At 52.7% G+C, this 26,139-nt stretch overlaps 1 protein-coding gene across 1 annotated transcript in view; it reads right to left on the bottom strand.

The window, feature by feature from the left end:
• SLC25A21 (solute carrier family 25 member 21) overlaps positions 1-26,139 on the bottom strand; it is a 532,803-nt gene that overhangs the window by 208,032 nt on the left and 298,632 nt on the right. The window contains exon 6 of the mRNA XM_078661963.1: positions 21,180-21,263. Within this exon, the coding sequence (XP_078518089.1) occupies positions 21,180-21,263 (84 nt within the window). The remainder of the gene's footprint in view (positions 1-21,179; positions 21,264-26,139) is intronic.

Here is a 26,139-nt window from a genome sequence, read left to right as displayed (position 1 = left end):
AGTGCCCTTCTCCCTCGAGAGGTGGTGCCTGGGTGAAGATGGTTCAAAGACCGAGTGTGAGTGGATGCTGAGTACCCTTCTCACTGGAGAGGCGGTGCCTGGGTGCAGATGGTGCAAGAAATGAGTGTGCGTGGACACCAAGTACCCTTCTCACTCGAGAGGCGGTGCCCGGTGGAAGATGGTGCAAGGGTCGAGTGTGAGTGGACACTGCGTACCCTTCTTACTCGAGAGGTGGTGCCTGGTTGAATATGGAGTGAGTGTGAATGGACACGGAGTACCCTTCTCACTCGAGAGGCGGTGCCTGGGTGCAGATGGTGCAAGAGATGAGTGTGAGTGGACACCGAGTACCCTTCTCACTTGAGAGGCGGTGCCTGGATGAATATGGTTCAAGGAGCGAGTGTGAGTGGACACTGAGTGCCCTTCTCCCTCGAGAGGCGGTGCCTGGGTGCAGATGGTGCAAGGAGCGAGTGTGAGTGGACACTGAGTGCCCTTCTCACTAGAGAGGCGGTGCATGGGTGCAGATGGTGCAAGGGGTGAGTGTGAGTGGACGCTGAGTGCCCTTCTCCCTCGAGAGGTGGTGCCTGGGTGAAGATGGTTCAAAGACCGAGTGTGAGTGGATGCTAAGTACCCTTCTCACTGGAGAGGCGGTGCCTGGGTGCAGAAGGTGCAAGAAATGAGTGTGCGTGGACACCGAGTACCCTTCTCACTCGAGAGGCGGTGCCCGGTGGAAGATGGTGCAAGGGTCGAGTGTGAGTGGACACTGCGTACCCTTCTTACTCGAGAGGTGGTGCCTGGTTGAATATGGAGTGAGTGTGAATGGACATGGAGTACCCTTCTTACTCGAGAGGCGGTGCCTGGGTGCAGATGGTGCAAGAGATGAGTGTGAGTGGACACTGAGTACCCTTCTTACTCGAGAGGCGGTGCCTGGGTGAAGATGGTGCAAGTGTCGAGTGTGAGTGGACACTGAGTACCCTTCTTACTCGAGAGGCGGTGCCTGGGTGAAGATGGTGCAAGTGTCGAGTGTGAGTGGACACTGAGTACCCTTCTTACTCGAGAGGCGGTGCCTGGGTGAAGATGGTGCAAGTGTCGAGTGTGAGTGGACACTGAGTACCCTTCTTACTCGAGAGGCGGTGCCTGGGTGAAGATGGTGCAAGTGTCGAGTGTGAGTGGACACTGAGTACCCTTCTTACTCGAGAGGCGGTGCCTGGGTGAAGATGGTGCAAGTGTCGAGTGTGAGTGGACACTGAGTACCCTTCTTACTCGATAGGCGGTGCCTGGGTGAAGATGGTGCAAGTGTCGAGTGTGAGTGGACACCGAGTACCCTTCTTACTCGAGAGGCGGTGCATGGGTGCAGATGGTGCAAGGGGTGAGTGTGAGTGGACGCTGAGTGCCCTTCTCACTTGAGAGGCGGTGCCTGAATGAATATGGTTCAAGGAGCGAGTGTGAGTGGACGCTGAGTGCCCTTCTCCCTCGAGAGGCGGTGCCTGGGTGCAGATGGTGCAAGGAGCGAGTGTGAGTGGACACTGAGTGCCCTTCTCACTTGAGAGGCGGTGCATGGGTGCAGATGGTGCAAGGGGTGAGTGTGAGTGGATGCTGAGTGCCCTTCTCCCTCGAGAGGTGGTGCCTGGGTGAAGATGGTTCAAAGACCGAGTGTGAGTGGATGCTGAGTACCCTTCTCACTGGAGAGGCGGTGCCTGGGTGCAGATGGTGCAAGAAATGAGTGTGCGTGGACACCAAGTACCCTTCTCACTCGAGAGGCGGTGCCCGGTGGAAGATGGTGCAAGGGTCGAGTGTGAGTGGACACTGCGTACCCTTCTTACTCGAGAGGTGGTGCCTGGTTGAATATGGAGTGAGTGTGAATGGACACGGAGTACCCTTCTCACTCGAGAGGCGGTGCCTGGGTGCAGATGGTGCAAGAGATGAGTGTGAGTGGACACCGAGTACCCTTCTCACTTGAGAGGCGGTGCCTGGATGAATATGGTTCAAGGAGCGAGTGTGAGTGGACGCTGAGTGCCCTTCTCCCTCGAGAGGCGGTGCCTGGGTGCAGATGGTGCAAGGAGCGAGTGTGAGTGGACACTGAGTGCCCTTCTCACTAGAGAGGCGGTGCATGGGTGCAGATGGTGCAAGGGGTGAGTGTGAGTGGACGCTGAGTGCCCTTCTCCCTCGAGAGGTGGTGCCTGGGTGAAGATGGTTCAAAGACCGAGTGTGAGTGGATGCTGAGTACCCTTCTCACTGGAGAGGCGGTGCCTGGGTGCAGAAGGTGCAAGAAATGAGTGTGCGTGGACACCGAGTACCCTTCTCACTCGAGAGGCGGTGCCCGGTGGAAGATGGTGCAAGGGTCGAGTGTGAGTGGACACTGCGTACCCTTCTTACTCGAGAGGTGGTGCCTGGTTGAATATGGAGTGAGTGTGAATGGACATGGAGTACCCTTCTTACTCGAGAGGCGGTGCCTGGGTGCAGATGGTGCAAGAGATGAGTGTGAGTGGACACTGAGTACCCTTCTTACTCGAGAGGCGGTGCCTGGGTGAAGATGGTGCAAGTGTCGAGTGTGAGTGGACACTGAGTACCCTTCTTACTCGAGAGGCGGTGCCTGGGTGAAGATGGTGCAAGTGTCGAGTGTGAGTGGACACTGAGTACCCTTCTTACTCGAGAGGCGGTGCCTGGGTGAAGATGGTGCAAGTGTCGAGTGTGAGTGGACACTGAGTACCCTTCTTACTCGAGAGGCGGTGCCTGGGTGAAGATGGTGCAAGTGTCGAGTGTGAGTGGACACTGAGTACCCTTCTTACTCGAGAGGCGGTGCCTGGGTGAAGATGGTGCAAGTGTCGAGTGTGAGTGGACACTGAGTACCCTTCTTACTCGAGAGGCGGTGCCTGGGTGAAGATGGTGCAAGTGTCGAGTGTGAGTGGACACTGAGTACCCTTCTTACTCGATAGGCGGTGCCTGGGTGAAGATGGTGCAAGTGTCGAGTGTGAGTGGACACCGAGTACCCTTCTTACTCGAGAGGCGGTGCATGGGTGCAGATGGTGCAAGGGGTGAGTGTGAGTGGACGCTGAGTGCCCTTCTCACTCGAGAGGCGGTGCATGGGTGCAGATGGTGCAAGGGGTGAGTGTGAGTGGACGCTGAGTGCCCTTCTCCCTCGAGAGGTGGTGCCTGGGTGAAGATGGTTCAAAGACCGAGTGTGAGTGGATGCTGAGTACCCTTCTCACTGGAGAGGCGGTGCCTGGGTGCAGATGGTGCAAGAAATGAGTGTGAGTGGACACTGAGTACCCTTCTCACTTGAGAGGCGGTGCCTGGATGAATATGGTTCAAGGAGCGAGTGTGAGTGGACGCTGAGTGCCCTTCTCCCTCGAGAGGCGGTGCCTGGGTGCAGATGGTGCAAGGAGCGAGTGTGAGTGGACACTGAGTGCCCTTCTCACTTGAGAGACGGTGCATGGGTGCAGATGGTGCAAGGGGTGAGTGTGAGTGGACGCTGAGTGCCCTTCTCCCTCGAGAGGTAGTGCCTGGGTGAAGATGGTTCAAAGACCGAGTGTGAGTGGATGCTGAGTACCCTTCTCACTGGAGAGGCGGTGCCTGGGTGCAGATGGTGCAAGAAATGAGTGTGCGTGGACACCAAGTACCCTTCTCACTCGAGAGGCGGTGCCCGGTGGAAGATGGTGCAAGGGTCGAGTGTGAGTGGACACTGCGTACCCTTCTTACTCGAGAGGTGGTGCCTGGTTGAATATGGAGTGAGTGTGAATGGACACGGAGTACCCTTCTCACTCGAGAGGCGGTGCCTGGGTGCAGATGGTGCAAGAGATGAGTGTGAGTGGACACCGAGTACCCTTCTCACTTGAGAGGCGGTGCCTGGATGAATATGGTTCAAGGAGCGAGTGTGAGTGGACGCTGAGTGCCCTTCTCCCTCGAGAGGCGGTGCCTGGGTGCAGATGGTGCAAGGAGCGAGTGTGAGTGGACACTGAGTGCCCTTCTCACTAGAGAGGCGGTGCATGGGTGCAGATGGTGCAAGGGGTGAGTGTGAGTGGACGCTGAGTGCCCTTCTCCCTCGAGAGGTGGTGCCTGGGTGAAGATGGTTCAAAGACCGAGTGTGAGTGGATGCTGAGTACCCTTCTCACTGGAGAGGCGGTGCCTGGGTGCAGAAGGTGCAAGAAATGAGTGTGCGTGGACACGGAGTACCCTTCTCACTCGAGAGGCGGTGCCCGGTGGAAGATGGTGCAAGGGTCGAGTGTGAGTGGACACTGCGTACCCTTCTTACTCGAGAGGTGGTGCCTGGTTGAATATGGAGTGAGTGTGAATGGACATGGAGTACCCTTCTCACTTGAGAGGCGGTGCCTGGGTGCAGATGGTGCAAGAGATGAGTGTGAGTGGACACCGAGTACCCTTCTCACTTGAGAGGCGGTGCATGGATGAAGATGGTGCAAGCGTCGAGTGTGAGCAGACACAAGTACCCTTCTCACTCGAGAGGCGGTGCCTGGGTGCAGATGGTGCAAGGAGCGAGTGTGAGTGGACACTGAGTGCCCTTCTCACTCGAGAGGCGGTGCATGGGTGCAGATGGTGCAAGGGGTGAGTGTGAGTGGACGCTGAGTGCCCTTCTCCCTCGAGAGGTGGTGCCTGGGTGAAGATGGTTCAAAGACCGAGTGTGAGTGGATGCTGAGTACCCTTCTCACGGGAGAGGCGGTGCCTGGGTGCAGATGGTGCAAGAAATGAGTGTGCGTGGACACCGAGTACCCTTCTCACTCGAGAGGCGGTGCCCGGTGGAAGATGGTGCAAGGGTCGAGTGTGAGTGGACACTGCGTACCCTTCTTACTCGAGAGGTGGTGCCTGGTTGAATATGGAGTGAGTGTGAATGGACACGGAGTACCCTTCTCACTCGAGAGGCGGTGCCTGGGTGCAGATGGTGCAAGAGATGAGTGTGAGTGGACACCGAGTACCCTTCTCACTTGAGAGGCGGTGCCTGGATGAATATGGTTCAAGGAGCGAGTGTGAGTGGACGCTGAGTGCCCTTCTCCCTCGAGAGGCGGTGCCTGGGTGCAGATGGTGCAAGAGATGAGTGTGAGTGGACACCGAGTACCCTTCTCACTTGAGAGGCGGTGCCTGGATGAAGATGGTGCAAGCGTCGAGTGTGAGCAGACACAAGTACCCTTCTCACTCGAGAGGCGGTGCCTGGGTGCAGATGGTGCAAGAGATGAGTGTGCGTGGACACCGAGTACCCTTCTCACCCGAGAGGCGGTGCCTGGTTGAAGATGGTGCAAGCGTCAAATGTGAACAGACACAAGTACCCTTCTCACTTGAGAGGTGGTGCCCGGTGGAAGATGGTGCAAGGAGCGAGTGTGAACGGACACCGAGTACCCTTATTACTCAAGAGGCGGTGCCTGGGTGAAGATGGTGTAAGGAGCGAGTTTGAACGGACACCGAGTACCTTTCTCACTCAAGAGGCGGTGCCTGGGTGAAGATGGTGTAAGGAGCGAGTTTGAACGGACACCGAGTACCTTTCTCACTCAAGAGGCGGGGCCTGGGTGAAGATGGTGTAAGGAGCGAGTTTGAACGGACACCGAGTACCCTTCTCACTCAAGAGGCGGTGCCTGGGTGAAGATGGTGCAAGGGGCGAGTGTGAACGGACACTGAGTACCCTTCTCACTCGAGAGGTGGTGCCTGGTTGAATATGGAGTGAGTGTGAATGGACACGGAGTACCCTTCTTACTCGAGAGGCGGTGCCTGGGTGCAGATGGTGCAAGAAATGAGTGTGCGTGGACACTGAGTGCCCTTCTCACTCGAGAGGCGGTGCCCGGTGGAAGATGGTGCAAGGGTCGAGTGTGAGTGGACACTGAGTACCCTTCTTACTCGAGAGGCGGTGCCTGGTTGAAGATGGTGCAAGCGTCAAATGTGAACAGACACAAGTACCCTTCTCACTTGAGAGGTGGTGCCCGGTTGAAGATAGTGCAAGGAGCAAGTGTGAACGGACACCGAGTACCCTTCTTACTCGAGAGGCGGTGCCTGGATGAATATGGTGCAAGGAGCGAGTTTGAACGGACAACGAGTACCCTTCTCACTCAAGAGGCGGTGCCTGGGTGAAGATGGTGCAAGGGGCGAGTGTGAACGGACACCGAGTACCCTTCTCACTCGAGAGGTGGTGCCTAGTTGAATATGGAGTGAGTGTGAATGGACACGGAGTACCCTTCTCACTCGAGAGGCGGTGCCTGGGTGCAGATGGTGCAAGAGTCGAGTGTGAGTGGACACCGAGTGCCCTTCTCACTCGAGAGGCAGTGCCTGGTTGAAGATGGTGCTAGCGTCGAATGTGAGTGGTCACTGAGTGCCCTTCTCACTTGAGAGGCGGTGCCTGGGTGAAGATGGTTCAAGGGTCGAGTGTGAGTGGACACTGAGTGCCCTTCTCCCTCGACAGGCGGTGCATGGGTGCAGATGGTGCAAGCGTTGAGTGTGAGTGGACACTGAGTACCCTTCTCACTCGAGAGGCGGTGCCTGGTTGAAGGTGGTGCAAGGAGCGAGTGTGAACAGACACCGAGTGCCCTTCTCGCTCAAGAGGCGTTGCCTGGGTGCAGATGGTGCAAGCGTTGAGTGTGAGTGGACACTGAGTACCCTTCTCACTCGAGAGGCGGTGCCTGGGTGAAGATGGTTCAAGGGTCGAGTGTGAGTGGACACTGAGTACCCTTCTCACTCGGGAGGCGGTGCCTGGTTGAAGATGGTGCAAGTGTCGAGTGTGAGTGGACACCGAGTACCCTTCTCACTCGAGAGGCGGTGCCTGGGTGCAGGTGGTGCAAGTGTCGAGTGTGAGTGGACACTGAGTACCCTTCTCACTCGAGAGGCGGTGCCTGGGTGAAGCTGGTTCAAGGGTCGAGTGTGAGTGGACACCGAGTGCCGTTCTCACTCGAGAGGCGGTGCCTGGGTGCAGATGGTGCAAGGAGCGAGTGTGAGTGGACACTGAGTATGCTTCTCATCCAATAAACAGTCCCCGATACAGGTGGTTCAGAGAGTGAGTGTGAGCAGGCTCCGCCCACCCTCTTGACCCTACCTACCTAGAGGGGATGGCTGGATACTGGAATATACCTCACCACTACAATCTTGTTCATTCTCAACATTATTTGTTTTTTCTGCTTGAGCATTAATTTCTTTGCTTCTTTAACACCGCCCTCTCCTCTGTGGCTCCTTTTAGTATCACCTCTTTTTTTGATGTTGTCTTTTTCTTTTTTTTTTTTGTTGTTCAACCTTTTTCCATCTTGGGTAAAACCCTGTGCCGATTCTTACATGGCTGGCATTTGGCAGTGCTGCTGTCAAATAGGCAGACTGCTTACAAGACACATGGAGCACGCTCTGGGCCTGCGGTCCGCCCCCTTCGTCCATTGGCTTTCTTCGAGCAGCCTCCTCTCACCATTGGCTAGAGACGCTGTCAATTACTTCTAGGCTGGCTCAGCACAGAATCAACCCACACACATGCTACTGCTGCCTGTTTGTATCCTTCCGCCTCCACTAGAATACTTGCACTTAGCTGCACAAGGAAGTACTTTACAAGTAATGCCCTAACTTTCCGCTCCAGGGGCATTTAATGCGCGTGTGGTGCATGTGTACACGGAACAGCACATTTAAACTAGGGGTGGGTGGAATTTGCGTAGTCGGGCTACGCAAAGCTCTGTGAAACTGTAAAAAATCTCTGCGAGCACGCAAAAGTTCTGCAAACACACGGAATTGCTTGCTCCGCCCATTCGCAATGCTTTTTTCCTGTTCGCGAACGTTGTTTGCGTGCTCAGGGAGAAATATCTTGCGAACACGCATTTTGAAAGCGTGAACGAGCAAAAAAACTCCGCGAATGCGTGAAATTTTTGGCAATTCCGCGTTCTCCGCGGACACAAAATTACCCAAATTCCGCAAGCGGAACGGAATTTACCACCGAGGCCTAATTTAAACACAGTTTGCAATGCATGTTTCCTTTTATCTTTTTTTATTTTTTTATTTTCAACCATCTTGTTTGAGGCTCCTTTTTGCAGTTTTTTTCCCCACTTTTAAAAAAAAAACTTCTTACGAGAAGGCCGCCCCCTGAACTCTATTTGGCCTTTTTCAGTTCCCTCTCTATTTTTTCTGTTTTTGTAACCCTTTCCTACCCCACACCTGCTAACTCACACAGTGCCACCGTGTGACACACGATATCGCCTTCCATCACACGGGCTCCCGGTGAGGGTGAACAGTGGCAGGGAACGAGCTGTAAACCACAGAAAATAGTGGTTTTCCAGCTTGTTTTGGAGGCTGTAAGCAGCCGATGTCCGTTAAGGGGGGTGACAACCCCCCAGGACATCGGCACCAGCCTCAGCAAGCTTTTATTTTGGGAGGAGGGGGCAAGGGGGCGGGGTGGGGTTCAGAAGTGCCACGTGGGTACTTCTCAGTACGGACCCACCCAATTCACGGCCCGCCCCCTTCTCACACGGTGAGATTGCTCTTTAAGGTACCCTATTTTTCCTGGTGTTTCTAATTTTTGAGATTTGTTTTATCTTTAGAATGTAATAAATTTACCCAGGATATTGGTATAAATATGATTGAAATATTTGGGAATTTGTTTAACACTAGGTTTGCACCTGTCAATGTATGTATTTATAAATTGAAAATGCCTGTATGGAGGAGGGGCGGGGGGGGTTGGTTGATTAAAAAGTGAAAACACCTCAATAAAGAATTGTTTATAAAAAAAAAAATAGAATGTTCAGGCTCAGAAATAAAACTTTACAAGTAAAACAATGTGAAGTAAAAACAATGGGCGGGCGTAAGAACGCACGCTACCGACGGCGCCTTCTCTGGGGGATTCGGCGTTTCTTTCCGGAGCAAGACCTGAAAACTCTGGTCCAAACTTTGCTTCTCTCCAGATTGGACTATTTCAACTCTCTCCTTGCTGTCCCCCCAAATCGCACCTTTTCCCTCTCAAATCCTGCTCCATTCAGTGGCATGTTTCGTCTACGGGGCCAAACGAAAGGATCCCGTTACCCCCATACTGACCTCTTCGTTGGCTTCCCATTGAGGCTTGGTCCATGTACAAGACTGCCTGCATCACCCATAAAGCCTTACACACCTCCACCCCTCGCTACCTGGCGAACGAACTCAAAATATCAGGCAGCTCCGGACCTTCGCGCAATGCTGAGCATCCGCTGCTCGAACCTGCAACTTTCAAAAGGGAAAGACTCCTGGCGCGATCCTCCTCGGGTAATGCGACTAGAATTTAAAACTCGCGACCTACAGCCCTTTGCAGCACCACCTTTCTGGATCTTCAAAACAGACCTTAACCGCATGCGCGCTAGCGGGTTTTCCCGCTGTACGCTGAAATTTGAAAAAGCCGCGGTTTGTGACAAAGCCAGCTCGTCATCCGCGTAGCGCAGGTAACGCGCATGACGAGCTGGCTTTGTCATTAGCGTCGAAGGGGTTAAAACTCTGCTCTACCAAAGACACTTCTGTGAAAAATTTGCCTCATCCCAGGTTATGACCCTGACGGCCACATGGCACTCACGAGGGCTCACTTTGTGTATGGTTGTGTTCTATACTCTTTCGTCTCTTATAGTCTTGAATGTATCTGTAACTGGTTGTTGATGTCACTCTCACCACCAGTACCTGTCAGTAGTGTCACCTGCTACCATGCTCCTCGCCACTCCGTATATAACGTACTCTGTTCTATTGTAAAGCGCTCTGACACGCTATATAAAAATGAATAAATAAATAAGTGCCCAATAATAATATTGTGCAACGGGTTTTGGGCTGCATTTCAGTGAAAATAGGTGAAAAGGGCGTACAGCTAAAATCCCGTTCGAAGGGCTTCACCGGCTGGTTCGATCTGGACTGCCAAAAGTTGAAACGACTGGTGAGACAGAAAGCAAAGAGTGCTAGGCGTCATTGCGTTACTTCAGCCACCCAAGAGCTGGTCAAACGTAAACGCCAATATAAGTCCCTCGTGCGGACGAAAAAGGCAGCTTTTTATCATAGTAAGTGGGAGGAGATGCAGGAGGTCATATCATTAAATGATCAGCAAAAACTCTGGACAAAGGTCAATGAGTGTCATGGTCAAAACAGGGGCCTTCTGGCCTGTATGATTCCGGAAGCCCAGGGGGCCACTTATCTGACGGAGTTATGTATGGGACCTTTAGGTTCGGATGTCCCTCAGAACATCTACGGGCAAACTCTCCCAGCCGTCTGGTTTTCAGTAAAGGAAGTTAAGGCCGTTATCGAGAGTATAAAACTCTCCCGTGCCGCCGACCCTGACAATGTTCCAGCGGTATTAATTAAAACAAATAGTGTCTGGTGGGCTACCATTGACTCCTCTTCGTTTAGCTGGGCCGCAGGGTCTGGCCTGTCTCCTTCTACCTGGAAGGGGTCCATAGTGAAACCGATCTTAAAAAGAGGAGCGGTTCGGACCCGATGCACTATAGGCTGATACGCCTCTTGGATATCTCATTACAGAGATTTTCCAAGATTATTCTAGCGAAACTCGAAGATTGGGCCACTGAAACTAAGAGAATCCCACTAGAACAGGGGGGCTTTCCGGAGGGTCATTCCACCACAGACCACTGCTTTGCTATTTGGGCTATTACTCGAAAGGCCCTGGAGGAGAACCAAAGACTGTGCAGTTGTTTTGTAGATTTCCAGACAGCCTTCGATTCTGTTGACAGGAATAATCTGTGGGGAAACTTGCTGCTTGGAACCTACCACCACACCTTCTGGGGGCCCTTCAATCCTTGCACTCCCGCAATTGGGCTCAGGTGGAGTTAGACAAGTCATGTCGGTTGTCCGAAAGAATCTCTATCGACAACGGGCTGTGCCAGGGGTGCGTTTTAGCACCCGTACTCTTTCGGTTTTTTTGGCCGACCTCCCAACGGCTATTTCCCAATGAAAGTCTTTTGCGCCTAAAATTTAGGACCAGCATATCGCTTGTTTGCTCTATGCAGACGATTCGGCATTATTGGATTACACCTCAGTGGAAACGCAATGCCCCGGCATCTTATATATCGTAAGCAGGGCTCTGCATTCATCTGGAAAAGACTCAAATTATGATTTTTGGAAAAAAAGGGACATTTTTCCGGGCATCTAGATTCACAGGTGGTGGAACAAGTGGATCAATATAAATACCTGGGTTTAACTTTTAGGAGAAATCTGGATTGGGGAGCACAAGGGCCTACGAAGGGAAGACACCACTGTTTTGAGGGGCACGGACTCCCTTCGGTCTGCCCCTGCTAGAGGGGATCCCCTCAGCATGAGGGCTGTGGGGGGCACACTGTGCCCTCTGCCCTCACACAGGGCAGATTCCTGGAGAGAGGGCGCGGGGAGGGCAGTCCCTCCAGAGATTAACATTCTGCCTCCTTCTGCCAAAAGAAAACAAACATTGGCAAAGACTCGCCCGACCCTGGGTGAGGTAGGTTTCAGAAGTTGTACATCCAGTTTGAGATCTGATGACGGGGGAGACGCTCCTCCCATAACCCCCCCCCACTTCTCCCCCTTTAATCTCTTGCTCTAAAGATGTTCGTGACCCACCGTGACCCGGTGCGTGTGCCGCCACCGATGCCAAGCGCAGGCCCTTTGCCAGCCGAGCAAACAGCTCAACGCTCCCGCGAGAGGGTGAAAGTGCAGGAGAGGCTGTGTGGGGGGGGGGGGGGGTGAAGGGGGTGGGGCAGAGCCGCACACCACAGGCACTCAAGGAGAGCTCACCAAACACGTCAGGATGTATATAAACAGAAAGAAGTACAGAGGGATCGATTTAAAATGTATTTGCATAAAGGTACAACTAATTACCCTGAAGTTCAATATAATATTTGCATATCTTATATATCCATGAGTAAAGAAAAAATATATGTGTCAAAAGACGGGGTAGGGCACCAATCAACAGAAATGTATATATACACTTGATAAAGAATAAACAAAGGCAAAACACTCTAAATCCCATTCATGTCTATATACAATACATAATACATTATATACACCACATATACAACATCTACAAAACATACATGAACCAAAAAAGGTATATATATGTATACCCTAAGTGAGCAACAACATTCCACAGTGTAAACTCCTGACTCAAAGTAATGCACTCAGAAGTCCTCACAGCGCCAGAAGTGAAACACCCCAAACAAATCATTTTTAAAGGGCGCTTAGATCTTATTTTGGACCAACTCAATATTTGAGGGACTCCTCATCGAAGGTGTCGACGCAGTCGCGGTCGCATTTCAGCCAATCATTTCTATAGGCTTCATCAGGACAAGGGTATAGGGTCACTGCTGTAGCAGTGAGGGCAGCCCTCTCCAATCCCTGAATTACAGGGAAAGGGCACCGCGGCCACTCAATCCGTTGGTTCACTCTATGTCTGAAAGCACGCAGTCCTTCAGTGCCCACTCCAACATCCACAGAGGCACTCCTCAATTGTTCATTATTGCAACTATCGTGGCCCTCCTTCTCCTCTCAAGGGGATCCTTGTAACTTAATCCAGGTCCTCAGTCCACACGAGCAACCTCCGTCCCAACAAAGTGTCGCTTGTGAATATCAACATAGGAGTTGCATATGTCGGTTATGTACTCTTCGGCTTCCTTTCTATCTACGAGGGTTTTAACTATTTTCTCAATGCCTGCTCGTTCGTTCTTACTCAATCGTGGGACCCTCGATAACCCTTCTCTTTTGATTCAGCTTCTACTGACGCGTCTTTTGATGAGGCATTAGGCACAAGAGGCTCGGTTGGCGCAGAAGCCGTGGACACCGAGGCAATGGTGCTACCTTCGGCTACGTTCTGTGGTTCCAGGTGTTATACTAGAGGATGAGTAGGGGCATAAGAAGGTGGCATGTAGATGATCGGTGGGCCTAATAGTAAATCATCATCTACTCTTTGCTTCGATGGTAGTTCAGGGTAAAGAGTCAAGGGCGTTCTAACAGGGTATTGACCCGAAATCTTTGACCCTTGCTCCTTTCTAGAATTTTCTCTTTCTTTTATATCTTCTTCTAACCTTTTGAAAGCTAGGTGAGCTGATTTTCGCTGATTTTATTTTGTTTTCTGTGCCACCCACAGAAGCAGCCTTGTAAAATGTGTCTAAGGTCTGCCATTGCAAACCTGCGTGCAGTCTGGTACTGTCATGCTGACTGCGCAAGTGCACCCACTTGCCAGTCCCTAAACCTTCCCTTAACTTCATATTAGTCACCCCTATGGTAGGCCCAAGGACAGGGTGCATTGTAAGCATAAGTTAGGACAAGCCCTGATGTGTGTGGCATGTCCTAATAGTGAATTACAGCCATTTTCGTTTTTCTCTATTGTAAGGCTACCTGTTCTCATAGGCCAGAATGAGCTGCGGGAATTGTTACTCTCTATAATCCTAGCATGCTCAGGGAACATGGTAGAAAGTCAAGTTTAGTATGCCTGAACTCAGAATAATAAAATACTTCTTTTAGTAAAGTTTATTTTAATATCCTGTGTTTGCAAATACTGTTGGACCCGGCCTCATGGCGTGGTCCTACCCCTCCCGCATGGCGGGCCCCGGACGACACCAGCCCTCCTCCGAACCTCGGGCGGCCCCTTCGGCCCGACCCCGCACGCCCCAACACCACCGATCCGGATGCCATCCCGGATCCCCATCACCAGCCTGGCTCCGGCGCAGGCCCATCACGACCTAAGCACAAGGCCATGCCCGACTCCATCTTGGGTCCCCCACGTCACGACCACGTGGCCTCGGCCCAGGCCCAGGCCCCAGCGAAGCCCCGACATCGAGGCACCAAGATCCTCCCAGGTGGTCGAGTGGCCACTCGACAGATCCCGGAGGGAGAGGAGTTTCGATGGCCCTCCAGCCGTCCCCGGACGCCTGGTATCGATCGCCCTCCGGCCTCACTGGGCGCTGGCTCCACCCCCCTGCTGGGTGTCTGGACACCATCATCCCGGCCCCTCTGACCCCCCAGGCGGGAGGGTCCGGACATCAAAGGACCTCCGTCCTATATCTGGGCCAGCCCCGGAGTAGGACGTCAGTTGTATCCTGGACTGGAAGCCCTATTGACGCTGTCACGGCCGACACCAGACGAACTCATCCTTCCTGTAACCCGTCGTCCATCTGAGAGCCTGCTGGCGCTGCCGCAGCCTACCTTGCTGAACCATCTGAGAGCCTGCTGGCGCTGCCGCGGCCTACCTTGCTGAACCATCTGAGAGCCTGCTGGCGCTACCGCGGCCTACCTTGCTGAACCATCCGAGAGCCTGCTGGCGCTGCCGCGGCCTACCTTGCTGAACCATCTGAGAGCCTGCTGGCGCTGCCGCGGCCTACCTTGCTGAACCATCCGAGAGCCTGCTGGCGCTGCCGCGGCCTACCTTGCTGAACCATCTGAGAGCCTGCTGGAGCTGCCGCGGCCTACCTTGCTGAACCATCCTGTAAGCCTGCTGGCACGGCCGCGGCTCGAACCTCTCGGAACCCCCCAGCTCGAGGATTGAGAGCTGTGCGCAGGGTATCCCTTCCTCCCCCCAGAAGCGAGACTGTCCCGCTACCTCGCCCCCCTTTTCGAGACTTTACGGATCCCTCGATCCGCCTGTATATACTGCCAAGAATCCGCAACCCGTATTCCTTATAAAAGCTTGAGAACTTGACCCCCTGTGTGGTGTCCGTTTGTAGTGTTGTGATTACTCTGCTGTACGATCCTAGGAGAGGGCCCTCCCCCAGGAGGCCTCTCGGTAACGCTCGGCTACGTCTCGACGGAGAGGTGGACCTAGGGGTGGTCAGTCAGACATCTTCTGCCTCCCCCGGGGTCGCCTTTCTAACAAATACTACTTTTAGAAAGTTAGTATTTGCTTGCCTAACCATTTCAGCCCGCCTCTGCTAGGATGTGTATCAGCTGTCTGGGTTCTGTGAGTGACAGGGCTGGGGAATTCCATGGGACAGGCTGGGGTTGACAGGTGGAGAATAGAGGGATTACACCAGGATGGGTGGGGGGAGTGCCCCTTGACTCTGAACAGGCCTGTGCTCTGCCACCTCAATGCTGGCTCCACCTCCTGGGGAGCGTCTGATGTCCCTGACCAGCTCACTGAAAGGAGGAGCCAGAGTCTGCAAAACAAAGTGCTCAAGGGCTGAACTGGATTAGGCAAAGCCCCCCCTGGCCTGAAAGAACAAAGGATTTTGTGTATAAAAGTAGGAGCCCTACTCCTAAACATCAGATCCTGTTTACGCCAAGAAGAACCTCTGCCCGAAGAGAAGGACCTGGGAAAGCTGCATGGAGGACTACCATCTCTGACCTGGGAGACTGGCCTGTGGTGGGTGCCTTGCTGCAAGAAGGAGAGGAGAAAAGACTGAGAGATACTTTTTAAAAACTACTTGTGCATCTGTGAACAATCTCTAAGGGCTTGGAAGCGAGCTTGCCCCCTGAACTGAGCCCCAGGAACATTGGGTTCTCATCCTGCCTTCGCTGTCTGCTGTGGACCCTTTTTGCTTTTCCCCCTCCTTGGGCCATGCCGCTTGTGCCTAGCCGCCCCCGCTGTGTGTGAGCCCCGCTCGGGTTCGAGCCGCTCACCCCACGTCCCGCTGGGCCGCCCGCACTCGCACACCTCGCCCCCCTGTCCGCATCTCACTGGGCTCATCGCACCCCTCCCGCCGGAATCGCATCAGAAGTGCTGACTGAAGCCCTGGACGGCTCGTACGAAGCGTACCAGGCCGCCCCGCTCTGCACTCTGGATACCTGAGGACCGTACGCTGCTTACTGGTGGCCTCGTGCCGCGCCTGCCCTCATCTTTAACCCAGCACCCGCACCGAAGGCACGGCTTAAACGCCGCAATGCCCCCAGTGTCCCCGAGGATCCGTCTTGTCCGCCTCATCGCCCTGTGGTCCCTGCTCTCTGCCTCGTCCCCACGAAGCCGGACTCAGCCGGGACCACCGCATCCGAAGGCCGACCTGCGCCCCGTCCTTCACCATGCCTGGCTTGCCTGTTTCGGCCGGACTCCGCTCCTTACAAGGTACTGTGCCCCAGTTCGTGCCCCATGTGTGCACGCCATGGACCCCGAGGTCCGCAACGACCGGACAGTCTTATTTTAACATTGTGAGCCCAGTATAGGAGTCGGACCAAGAGTGTGCCATGCGCACGGCTAACAGAACTACCATTTATTTGTTTAAGAGACGCTTTGCCTGAAATGATCTTGTGGCTCATATTTAGAAATGTTATTATGGTCTTGTATTTAAATCTGCCTAGAAGTATATATTTACATAAAGCTTACGTATTTTCATTAAACATAGACTGGTGTCCATTTGTGGTGGGTCATTTTTTATTACTGTGTCTGATCATTGTTAGAATTGGGGGTCTCTGGTTGGCACAGGTATGCACTTGTGACAAACAGGGACCCTCTCCTCTAGTCAGGGCAAAGGACTACTCCCAGAAATACCCCTGCTCACCCTCTAGGCGGCGTGGCGCGAGCAGACAAGGCTAATCTCTAGAGTACATATGGTTAAGCATTTGTAATATCCCACACAGTAACTTATCAACCCACCACACAGAGACACAAGACTGTTCGTTTGTAAAAATATACTCTTTATATCAAAACGTCAAGCAGGCTTTAGGTACAGACTTAATACTTTCAGAATGGTTCCAGTAACTTTCAAAATGATGCCACAGTTCTTAGAAGCAAAGTTCAGTTCGTTCTTAGTTAATAAAAAGCAGGCCGTGCGCTTCGTTGGCCTCCTGTGTGCCGCGTTCGGTGCGAACGGTGAGACCGTGCCGAACCTCACGCGCCTTGCGGTACGCGAGGTGTGGTGCGATCAACTGGGCAAAGGGAGGGTGCGGTGCGCAGCACTCCTGTGCGCCGCGTACCGCATTTCACAAACAAAAGCTTTTACGAGGCAGTGCGCTTCACGGACGTCTCAGTCCGGAGTGCAGCATTGGGCAAGGCGTACACGGGTACTCTTTCTACAAACAGGTGGTGCGAGTCGAAGTATCACACTGCGACTGGTACGGCAATGCAGACGGGCCCATAGAAGCTCACAGTACCTTAGTTTGCAGAGGGGGTTCGGGGCGGACAATGCTGAGAGAGATCCGACGTCCCACGTCGCGGTGCCTTCCTCCTTCGGTGGGCAGCGATGCGTTGTGGGGCAGGTTCCTGGTTTCGGCGACGCTCCGTTCCTGAAGAGGGGGGCAGTGGCTTGAGGTGATTACAGCGGCGAGGCGCTTTCAGCAGGGCGTCTTCACGGAGGGCGAGTCCAGGCGCATTCCGTCTTTACTGTGTGAGCTACGGCTCGGGGGCCACAGGTTCACGTTGCTTGGACCGGACGGTCCGTTCTTGCGATGCGAGCTCCGGCTCGAGGTAGCAGCAGTCAGGGTGCTCAGGCCAGGCGGGGCTGGCCTTTACAGTGCGAGTTGCGGCGCGATTGTTCAGGAGTCACGTTGCTCGGCGGGACGGGGGGGCACAGGCTCTCAGAGTGCGTGACAACTTCTCAGCGCACTCACGTATCCGGGGTCAGCGCTGCATGGGAAGACAACACCAGCAGCAGCTTCCTTCTTCAGGGGGATAGAGCCCACTGTTCCTGGGGCTCAGGTCAGGGGCAGGTTCACACGCAAGCCCTTGGAGGTCTGCTTCAGGGATTGCATAAGTTGAATAAAATAAAGTCTTTCTCAGTCTTTCCTCCTCTCCTTCTTGCAGCAAGGCACCCACCACAGGCCAGTCTCTCAGGCTAGAGACAGTAGTCTCCATGCAGCTTTCCCAGGTCCTTCTCTTCGGGCAGAGTTTCTTCTTGGCACAAACAGGATCTAATTTCTTAGGAGCAGGCTCCTACATTTATACTGAGTTTCTTTTGTCTGTGCAGGCCAGGGGGCCTGAGCCTGGTTCAGCCCAGTTTTGGAGCACTTTGTTTACAGGAAGCTGCCTTCTTCTTTCAGGGTGTCGGGCAGGGACATCAGACGCTCCGCAGGAGGTGGAGCCAGCATTGTGGTGGCAGAGCACAGCCCTATTCAGAGTCAAGAGGCACTCCTCCCACCTAGCCTGGGGGTAATCCCTCTAGTCACCACCTGGCAGCCCACACTGTCCCCTGGAATTCCCCAGCCCTGTCACTCACAGAAACCAGACAGCAGATACACATCCTAGCAGAGGCGGGCTGAAATGGTCAGGCAAGCAAATACCAACTTTCTAAAAGTAGCATTTGCAAACACAGGATATTAAAATAAACTTTACTAAAAGAAGTATTTTATTATTCTGAGTTCAGGCATACTAAACTTAACTTTCTACCATGTTCCCTAGTTAGGCCTGCTGCGATTATAGAGTGTAATAATTCCAGCAGCCCAATCAGGCCTATGAGAACAGGTAGCCTTACAATAGTGAAAAACTAAGATGGCTGTAATTCACTATTAGGACATGCCACACACATCAGAGCATGTCCTACCTTACACTTAGAACGCGCCCTGCCCTAGGGCCTATCATAGGGGTGACTAATATGAAGTTGAGGGAAGGTTTAGAGGCTGGCAAGTGTGTGCACTTGCCCAGCCAGCATGACAGTACCAGACTGCACGCAGGTTCTGCAATGGCAGACCCTAGACACATTTTACTAGGCTGCTTCTGTGGGTGGCACAACCAGCGCTGCAGGCCCACTAGCAGCATTGGCATTTACAAGCCCTGGCACTCCTGGTGCACTTTACTGGGGACTGACAGTAAATCCAATGAACCAATCATGGACATCAATCACAGTTACACTTTATATAGGGAGAGCATATGCACTTTAGCACTGGTCAGCAGTGGTAAAGTGCCCAGAGCCATTAAATCAACAAAAACAGGCCAGAGAGAAAATTGGAGGAAGGCAAAAAGTTCAGGGATGACCCTGCCAAGAGGGCCAAGTCCAAAAATCATAAATGCTTAACTACTAACGCCCTCAAGATTAGCCTTGTCTGCTCGCGCCTTACTGCCTAGAGGGTGAGCAGGGGTTATTTTTAGGAGTAAGTCCTTTGCCCTGACTAGAGGAGAGGGTCCCTGCTTGTCACAAGTGCATACCTGTGCCAACCAGAGACCCCCAATCTAACAGCTCCCTTATACTTACAATGTACCCTGCCCTTGGGCCTACCATAGGGGTGACCATGAAGTTAGGGGAAGGTTTAGGGACTGGCAAGTGGGTGCACTTGCCCAGTCAGCATGACAGTACCAGACTGCACGCAGGCTCTGCAATGGCAAACCATAGACACATTATACAAGGCCCCTTCTGTGGGTGGCACAACCAGTACTGCAGGCCCACCAGCAGCATTTGGATTACACACCCTGGGCACACTCAGTGCACTAGACTAGGGTCCAATAAGTAAACCAAATAAACAAACATGGAACTACTGATTAATACATCAATTTACAATAGAGAGCACTTGCACTGTGGCACTGAATAGCAATGGCACATCAACCAAAGCATCTAAAACCAACAAAACACATGAGGCAACAGCAAAAATGGAAGGGAGACCCACGCCAATGGTGCCAGGTCTAACAGCAGAGTAAATGAAAAATACATTTAAAAAGTTATTGCTCAGTGGGAAATGCGCAGTAGTGCATTATGAAACTTCTATTAGTTAATGCACTGCAGAGGTCTGTGTGTAACCAGAGAGCCACAGAATTAAATCTTGATTGATAAAGTGGAGAATAATGACGTGTATTTTTAGTGCTACAAAGACACAGCCTATGATGGAAAGCACTGTGAAAATGTAAGTCAATTTTTTATACTTGCATTACACACAGGGTAAGATAGAATGCTGCAAAACGTGTGAATAGTTTTACAATAAAATGGTGCTTTCAAAATGTAGGTTTTAGTAATACCAAAGCTTATGCAATGCAGTTTTCTTTTTTTACATAACTGTCGCCTCAACACCTCTTTAGGGGCTCCAAGGGCCGTGTAAATGCAGTTAAAATTAAAAGCAAGAACTTCCAGCCCAGTTGTTAACTCTTTGCATTTCCACTAAAATAACACACATCTTTGTCTTCACAATGAGCTGGATCTGCTCCCAGCATCCTTTGCACCTGCAGATTAACAGGTGAGGCACATTTGCCTTTCATTCAGGCAGCAGCTGATACCGATCTCAATTTCCCATCCCAGGACAGGGGTCTCTGCAGGGACAAGTGAAGCTTTAGCACTCCACCCCCTTCTTAGGACTCCACGAACACCCTGGGGGCCACGCCCCACAGTTTGAAGACCACTGTGACCTACACCAAGGACCCCCTACGACCCTACAGACCGGAAAAACGACCCAGAAGACTGATCCCCTACCCCAAGGACCCACCACTGCCCCAGGGGCCCCAAGAACTACCCCAGGTACAGATCCCAGAATCAGATAGTGGAGAAGTGTGGCTCACTGGTTAGAGGAAGCAGTCCTGGAAGCAGAGGTCAGCCCGGGACCAGGGTTCAATTCCCAGCTCGGCGGGGTCTTGAGTCCTAAAATGTCCATGGACTCGACAATTCTCGCTCCGGTGCCTCCTCGGCTCACGGGTTCACACTCTGCGACTCTGGGCAATAGCTTGCTTAATCTCCACAACGGCCCCTCGCGGCGGGATGCCTGGCTTTCACCTTGCGGATACCCTGCCGGGGTTATCTCACAGGGGAATACCAGGACGGGTTCCCTAAGTAAGCGCTTAGAAACCGCTTGGTGATTTGCGCTATATAAATTCCTGTACATTTACATTTACATTTACATCTCCTACCCCAAGGACTCACCACAGCCCTAGCTACCCCAAGAACTACCCAGAAGACTGATTCCGTACCATGAAGATCCACCACTGCCCCAGGGACCCCAAGAACTGACCAAGAGACTGATTCCCCTACCCCGGGGACCCATCACTGCCGCAGGGATCCCGCAAACTACCCAAAGAACTGATCCCCTACACCAAAGACCAACTACCGCCCCAGGGACCCCAAGATCTACCCAAGGAATTGATCCCTTAACCCAAGTACCCACCACTGCCCCAGGGACCCCAAGAAGTACTGAATGTACTGATCCCCTACACGGAGGACCCGCTCTACCCCAGGGACCCCAAGAACCACCCAAAAGACTGGTCCTCGACACCGAGCACCCACCACTGCCAGAGCAACACCACAAACCCACTCAGCTTCAGAGTTTCAGGGGACACACGGTGATCAGCCAGTAACCCAAGGCCCCGGCTTTAGAGGACACAGAGAACAGACCCCATCGGCCCTGCCCAGGCCCCGGGACACCAACCTGCCCCGCTCAGCACCGGTCACTATGACTTATGAACTTACCTCTCATTGTGGTAAATGGTTCTGAAGCAGTCGCCCAGGCTCTTGTAGCTGGTGGGGTCGGCCTTTCCTCGCTGAATCTGGAACCTGCAAAAACACAATGGAAGCGATGAAAAGAAAGGGGAAACTTCTACAGGAGCAACAAACGGAGAGATATATGTGTGAGCAACAACTGAGATATGCCACCTGTTAGCAGACACAGGGCTTTTGAAGGCGAATAAGGGGCTGATTTTGCACTTGGAGGACCACAGGCCCGTGCGACGGAGTACCCTGTCTGTCAAACTCTAAATCAAAGTCTAGAACTCAACGTATGCAGCTTACGAGCCAAGACTGGCTGCAGTGGCGGCTGGCATGTCACATAAAAAAATAAATATAAAAGGCACTTACCTTTGTTATGAGCACAACGTTCTCCTCGAGGCAGGCAGGCTCCCGTCTCCCAAGCCAATCCTGGCGCTGCTCTCATGCAGCGTGAAAGCAGGGCCAGGATTGGTGGGAGCGGCCTCTATCAGCGCTCACAAGAGCACTGGAGGCCTTTGCTTTCTCTAAACCCAAGCGGGGTTAGAGAGGTTTAAAAGGGACATGTCTGGCTAGCCGTTGCAAGACATCCGTCCGAAGAGACATGCGCACTTCAAACTCGAGAGCGCAGAGCTCCCGCTGCAGTCACTCAGCGGCAGTGGCCCCGCCCCGTCCTGACGCTCAGTTCGGGACGGGTCAGTTGCTGACAAATAAAATGGTAATAAGCAAACTTTATTTCCATTGTATTATTTATCTCTGGCCTGCGGCTTTTGTTTGAGGGGTGACGCGCCTGCGCTCGAATGGAGGGGCCGCCCCTGGGCTGTTTCCAGTGTGAACTTTTTAAGCCCTCTTCTCAGATACACCTGCTTACATTTAACCATAATTTGGTGATTCTTATTAAAGTAATAAAAAATAAAAAAGTGAATTGCCTTCAGTATCAATATTTCGAGTTGATACTGTATCTTCCTGCAGATTCCTCGCTCTATGAAGAACCTCCTGGCCTCAGACTGGACCGACAACCCTCCCCCCCCAGCGACAGGTCACCTGCACCAGGAGGAGGCGCCACGTGACTCCAGCGGCAGCTCGCGCTGTCGCGGATGACACGACATCCGTCTATACCTGGCAGCAACTCGTGCAGGTGCGACGGGTCTCCAGCACCTGTGGGAGGCGCCACGTGACTCCAGCGGCAGATCCTCGGATGTCACTACATGTGTCTATACCTGTCACGACTCGTGCACGTGCGACAGGTCTCCAGCTGGAGGCGCTACGTGCAGAGCCGGTTCTATGATTTGCGAGGTCCTGGGCTAAAAGGTAATGCGCGAGGCCCCTCTAATTTACTTAAGTGACCCCTTGCAAGGAAACCATTCAGAGGCACCGCAGGGGGCCCATTGTACAGGATTTTAGCGCCCCCACAGTTTTAACTTTCAACCCACAGGCAATTCTCACCCCCTTAGCCTGATAGGTGTAAGAATTGCATGTGGGCTGAGAGTTAACACTGTGGGGGGCGCTACAATCCTGTACCATGGGCCTCCCGCGGTGTCTCTGAATGGCTTCCTTGCATTTGGGACAAGGGGAAGCGTCTCCCTCCCCTAGGCCTCCAGACACCATCCCTGAGAGGCCCAGGGAGGGGACCCTGAGAGGCCCAGGGAGGGGTCCCCTCCCAGGGAGGGGACCCCTCCCATAGACCCTAACTGCAAGGAGACAGAGAAACAACAGGGCACATGTTCGGTTCGGGGCCCCATGCTGGTGGGCTGCGTGCGAGGCCCTGGGCAGCTGCCCACGCTGCCCATGCCTAGCGCCGGCCCTGGCGGCAGATCGTTCTGTTGCAAATGTCACTAAATCCCTCTATACCTGGCACCGACTCGTGCAGCAGGTCTCCAGCACCAACAGGAGGTGCCACGTGACTCCAGCTGTGGATGCTTCTGCCTCGGATGGCCCCACACCCACCCATTGTATAAACTCACAGAAAACACGCTCCATGGCAGGAGGGAAGGGGGAAGAACAAGAATAACAATCACTGGTACAGTGTGGTGATCAGGGCTCAGTGCCCCACAAAATGAAAGGGGGGGGACCTCTTCTAAGGCACGACCCCTCACTCACCCGAGGGTGGCTGCGTCATCATTTTCTTTTTTTTTTGTAGAGTTTTATATAGCGCGAACTAGACCCGAACCGAATCAGGTATCAGAGCGCTTTACATAGCACAAGTTACGTTTTTACATGAGGACACACTTTCATTTTTTTTTAGGCACGGGGAGATTAAGTGATTTGCCCAGAATCCCAAGAGGTTTTTTGGCTCCCTCCTCACACTAAGGCTCGAGGTCCCTGGTGTGGGCCTCGACTCTCCAGGGTTTGAAGAGGAGCGTAGGAGATTTGAGGGATGAAGCAGAGGGGGGCTTGGGGGTCGAGTGCAATATGACAGAAAAAGTGAACTAAATAGTCTATAGGGGGCCAAACACGTGTCAATATCTGGTCCCCTGGGACAAGGACAACAAGCATTTACAATGCAATGGTCTCGGCATTGTTAAAGTTAGAGCTATTGGCATTGCTCATGACATTATTTTTATTTATGTTTTTTTCTCTTTAAAACATAGAAATAAATGTCATTGTCATTTACAATGCCAATAGCTGAATCTTTGGCAAATGCGAGACTATTGCATTTGCACCCACACAAATTAACAGCTTCAAAACGAATCACATACAAAACACATCACACACACACATATCACACACACACATCACACACACCCATATCACACATACACACACCCATATCACACACACACACACCCATATCACACACACATATCACACACAAACACACACACACATACACACACACATGTCAAAACGAATCACATACAAAACACATCACACACACACATATCACACACACACATCACACACACCCATATCACACACACACACACCCATATCACACACACACACACCCATATCACACACACATATCACACACATCACACACACACACACACTCTCTCTTTCCTAAAGTTTTGTAAACACAAAGCTTTGGTCATGAAAGATTGTCCTCTCCAAAGACGAATAAAGGAAACAGAAAGAAAAGAAACGTGGAGATGGTGGAAGATAAGGCAGTGGACGCAGCCAGTGAGAAGACGCAAGCCATGGAAAGCATACATTAAGCTGCCAGACTGGGGTGGATAACAGAGACCGAGGCGAGAACAGAGCTGCGACATTTTCTCGCCCGCCCTGTAAACAAGCCTTCTTCACACTGCCAGATATTTCCATCTCCATTAATTGCAATGAAATGACCCCCAAAAACACTCTCTCTCACCCTGCTTCAGAAGAATGGCAAATCAAACCGGCTATTCCACAGAAAATTACAGCCACTTGTACCGCCTCAATACGAAGCCGATTCCGAAGAAATGATTCCTGACAACTACGAAATTGTAACTATGGACGGGTCTGAGGCCTTCTTCCGTCACTACTGCTCCTGTGATCGAGGCGTACCAGCAGCAGCACCGTACAGTGCCACCAGGGGGCACACAACTACCATTACTGAGTTTGAAAAAATGTTCTATGATTACAAATATACTTATTTGTTTATTAACATTATCAACTACTAAAACAAGTAAGTCACTGTTACTCACGAGCCCAGCATTATTTTCTACGCAGCCTCACCGGAAGTCAGGCAAAGTCGCCTGTGACGGGGGCGGGGCCGCGTCCGGACCGGAAGAGGAGGCAGGCGGAGTGAAAGCGTCTCGCGACCCGGGGCTCCTGTGAGCGGTGGAGAGCCCCGGGGCCGCCAGAAGGAGAGCGGAGTCCCTCAAAATTGACCTGGTAAGTTGAAAAGGGCTGGGGGGGGTCTCGGTGCACTCGTGTGTGTGTGCTTGTGTGTGTATGCATGTGTGCGACGGCGGGGGAGGGGGGGTGCACTCGTGTGTGTGCGCGCGTGTGTGTATGTGTGCTGGGGGTGTGTCTCTGTATGTGCGTGCGTGGGCGCTTGTGTGTGTGTCTGTGTGTATGCGCATGCGTGTGTGGTGCTTTGAGCTTCCCAGGAGACAGCACCTGGCCACAGCGCGCGTTCGCGTGCTCGTGGCAGTTTCAAATCGCCTCCAAGGCGATGCGCGTGGCCAGGATTGTCTCCTGGAAAGCAGACACGGCAACAATAGGTTCTCGGCGAGAACGCGCTTCCGCGTGCTTAGCCGAGACCTAAAAAGGAGGAGGACCAGAGGTTAGCAACAAATATACCCCTACAGTAAGTAGGGCAATATGTTTCTGCCCATCTATGACCCCTCTGAATTCAGGGGCATTCTTCAGGACCATTAAGTTAGTCACTCTGCAAGGATGCTGGCACACAGCAGCAGGATGCTAGAGTGCTCTAGAAGGATGCTGGAGTGCTCTAGAAGGATGCTGGCACACTGCAGCAGGATGCTAGCGTGCTCTAGAAGGATGCTGGCACACAGCAGCAGGATGCTAGCTAGCTCTAGAAGGATGCTGGTGTGCTCTAGAAGGATGCTGGCACACTGCAGCAGGATGCTAGCTTGCTCTGGAAGGATGAGAAGGATGCTGGCACATTAGCAGGAGGCTAGCCTGCTCTAGAAAGATGCTGGCACACTGCAGCAGGATGCTAGCTTGCTCTGGAAGGATGAGAAGGATACTGGGACACTAGCAGGAGGCTAGCCTGCTCTAGAAAGATGCTGGCACACTGCAGCAGGATGCTAGCTTGCTCTGGAAGGATGCTCTGGCACACTAGCAGGAGGCTAGCCTGCTCTAGAAAGATGCTGGCACACTGCAGCAGGATGCTAGCTTGCTCTAGAAGGATGCTTGAGTGCTCTTGAAGGATGCTGGCACACTGCAGCAGGATGCTAGCTTGCTCTGGAAGGATGAGAAGGATGCTGGCACACTAGCAGGAGGCTAGCCTGCTCTAGAAAGATGCTGGCACGCTGCAGCAGGATGCTAGCTTGCTTTA

Source organism: Lissotriton helveticus, chromosome 9, assembly GCF_964261635.1.
Source record: "Lissotriton helveticus chromosome 9, aLisHel1.1, whole genome shotgun sequence".
Taxonomy (NCBI): domain Eukaryota; kingdom Metazoa; phylum Chordata; class Amphibia; order Caudata; family Salamandridae; genus Lissotriton; species Lissotriton helveticus.
The sequence above is the reverse complement of the archived record's forward strand: the minus strand, read 5'-3'. Positions and strand labels throughout refer to the sequence as shown.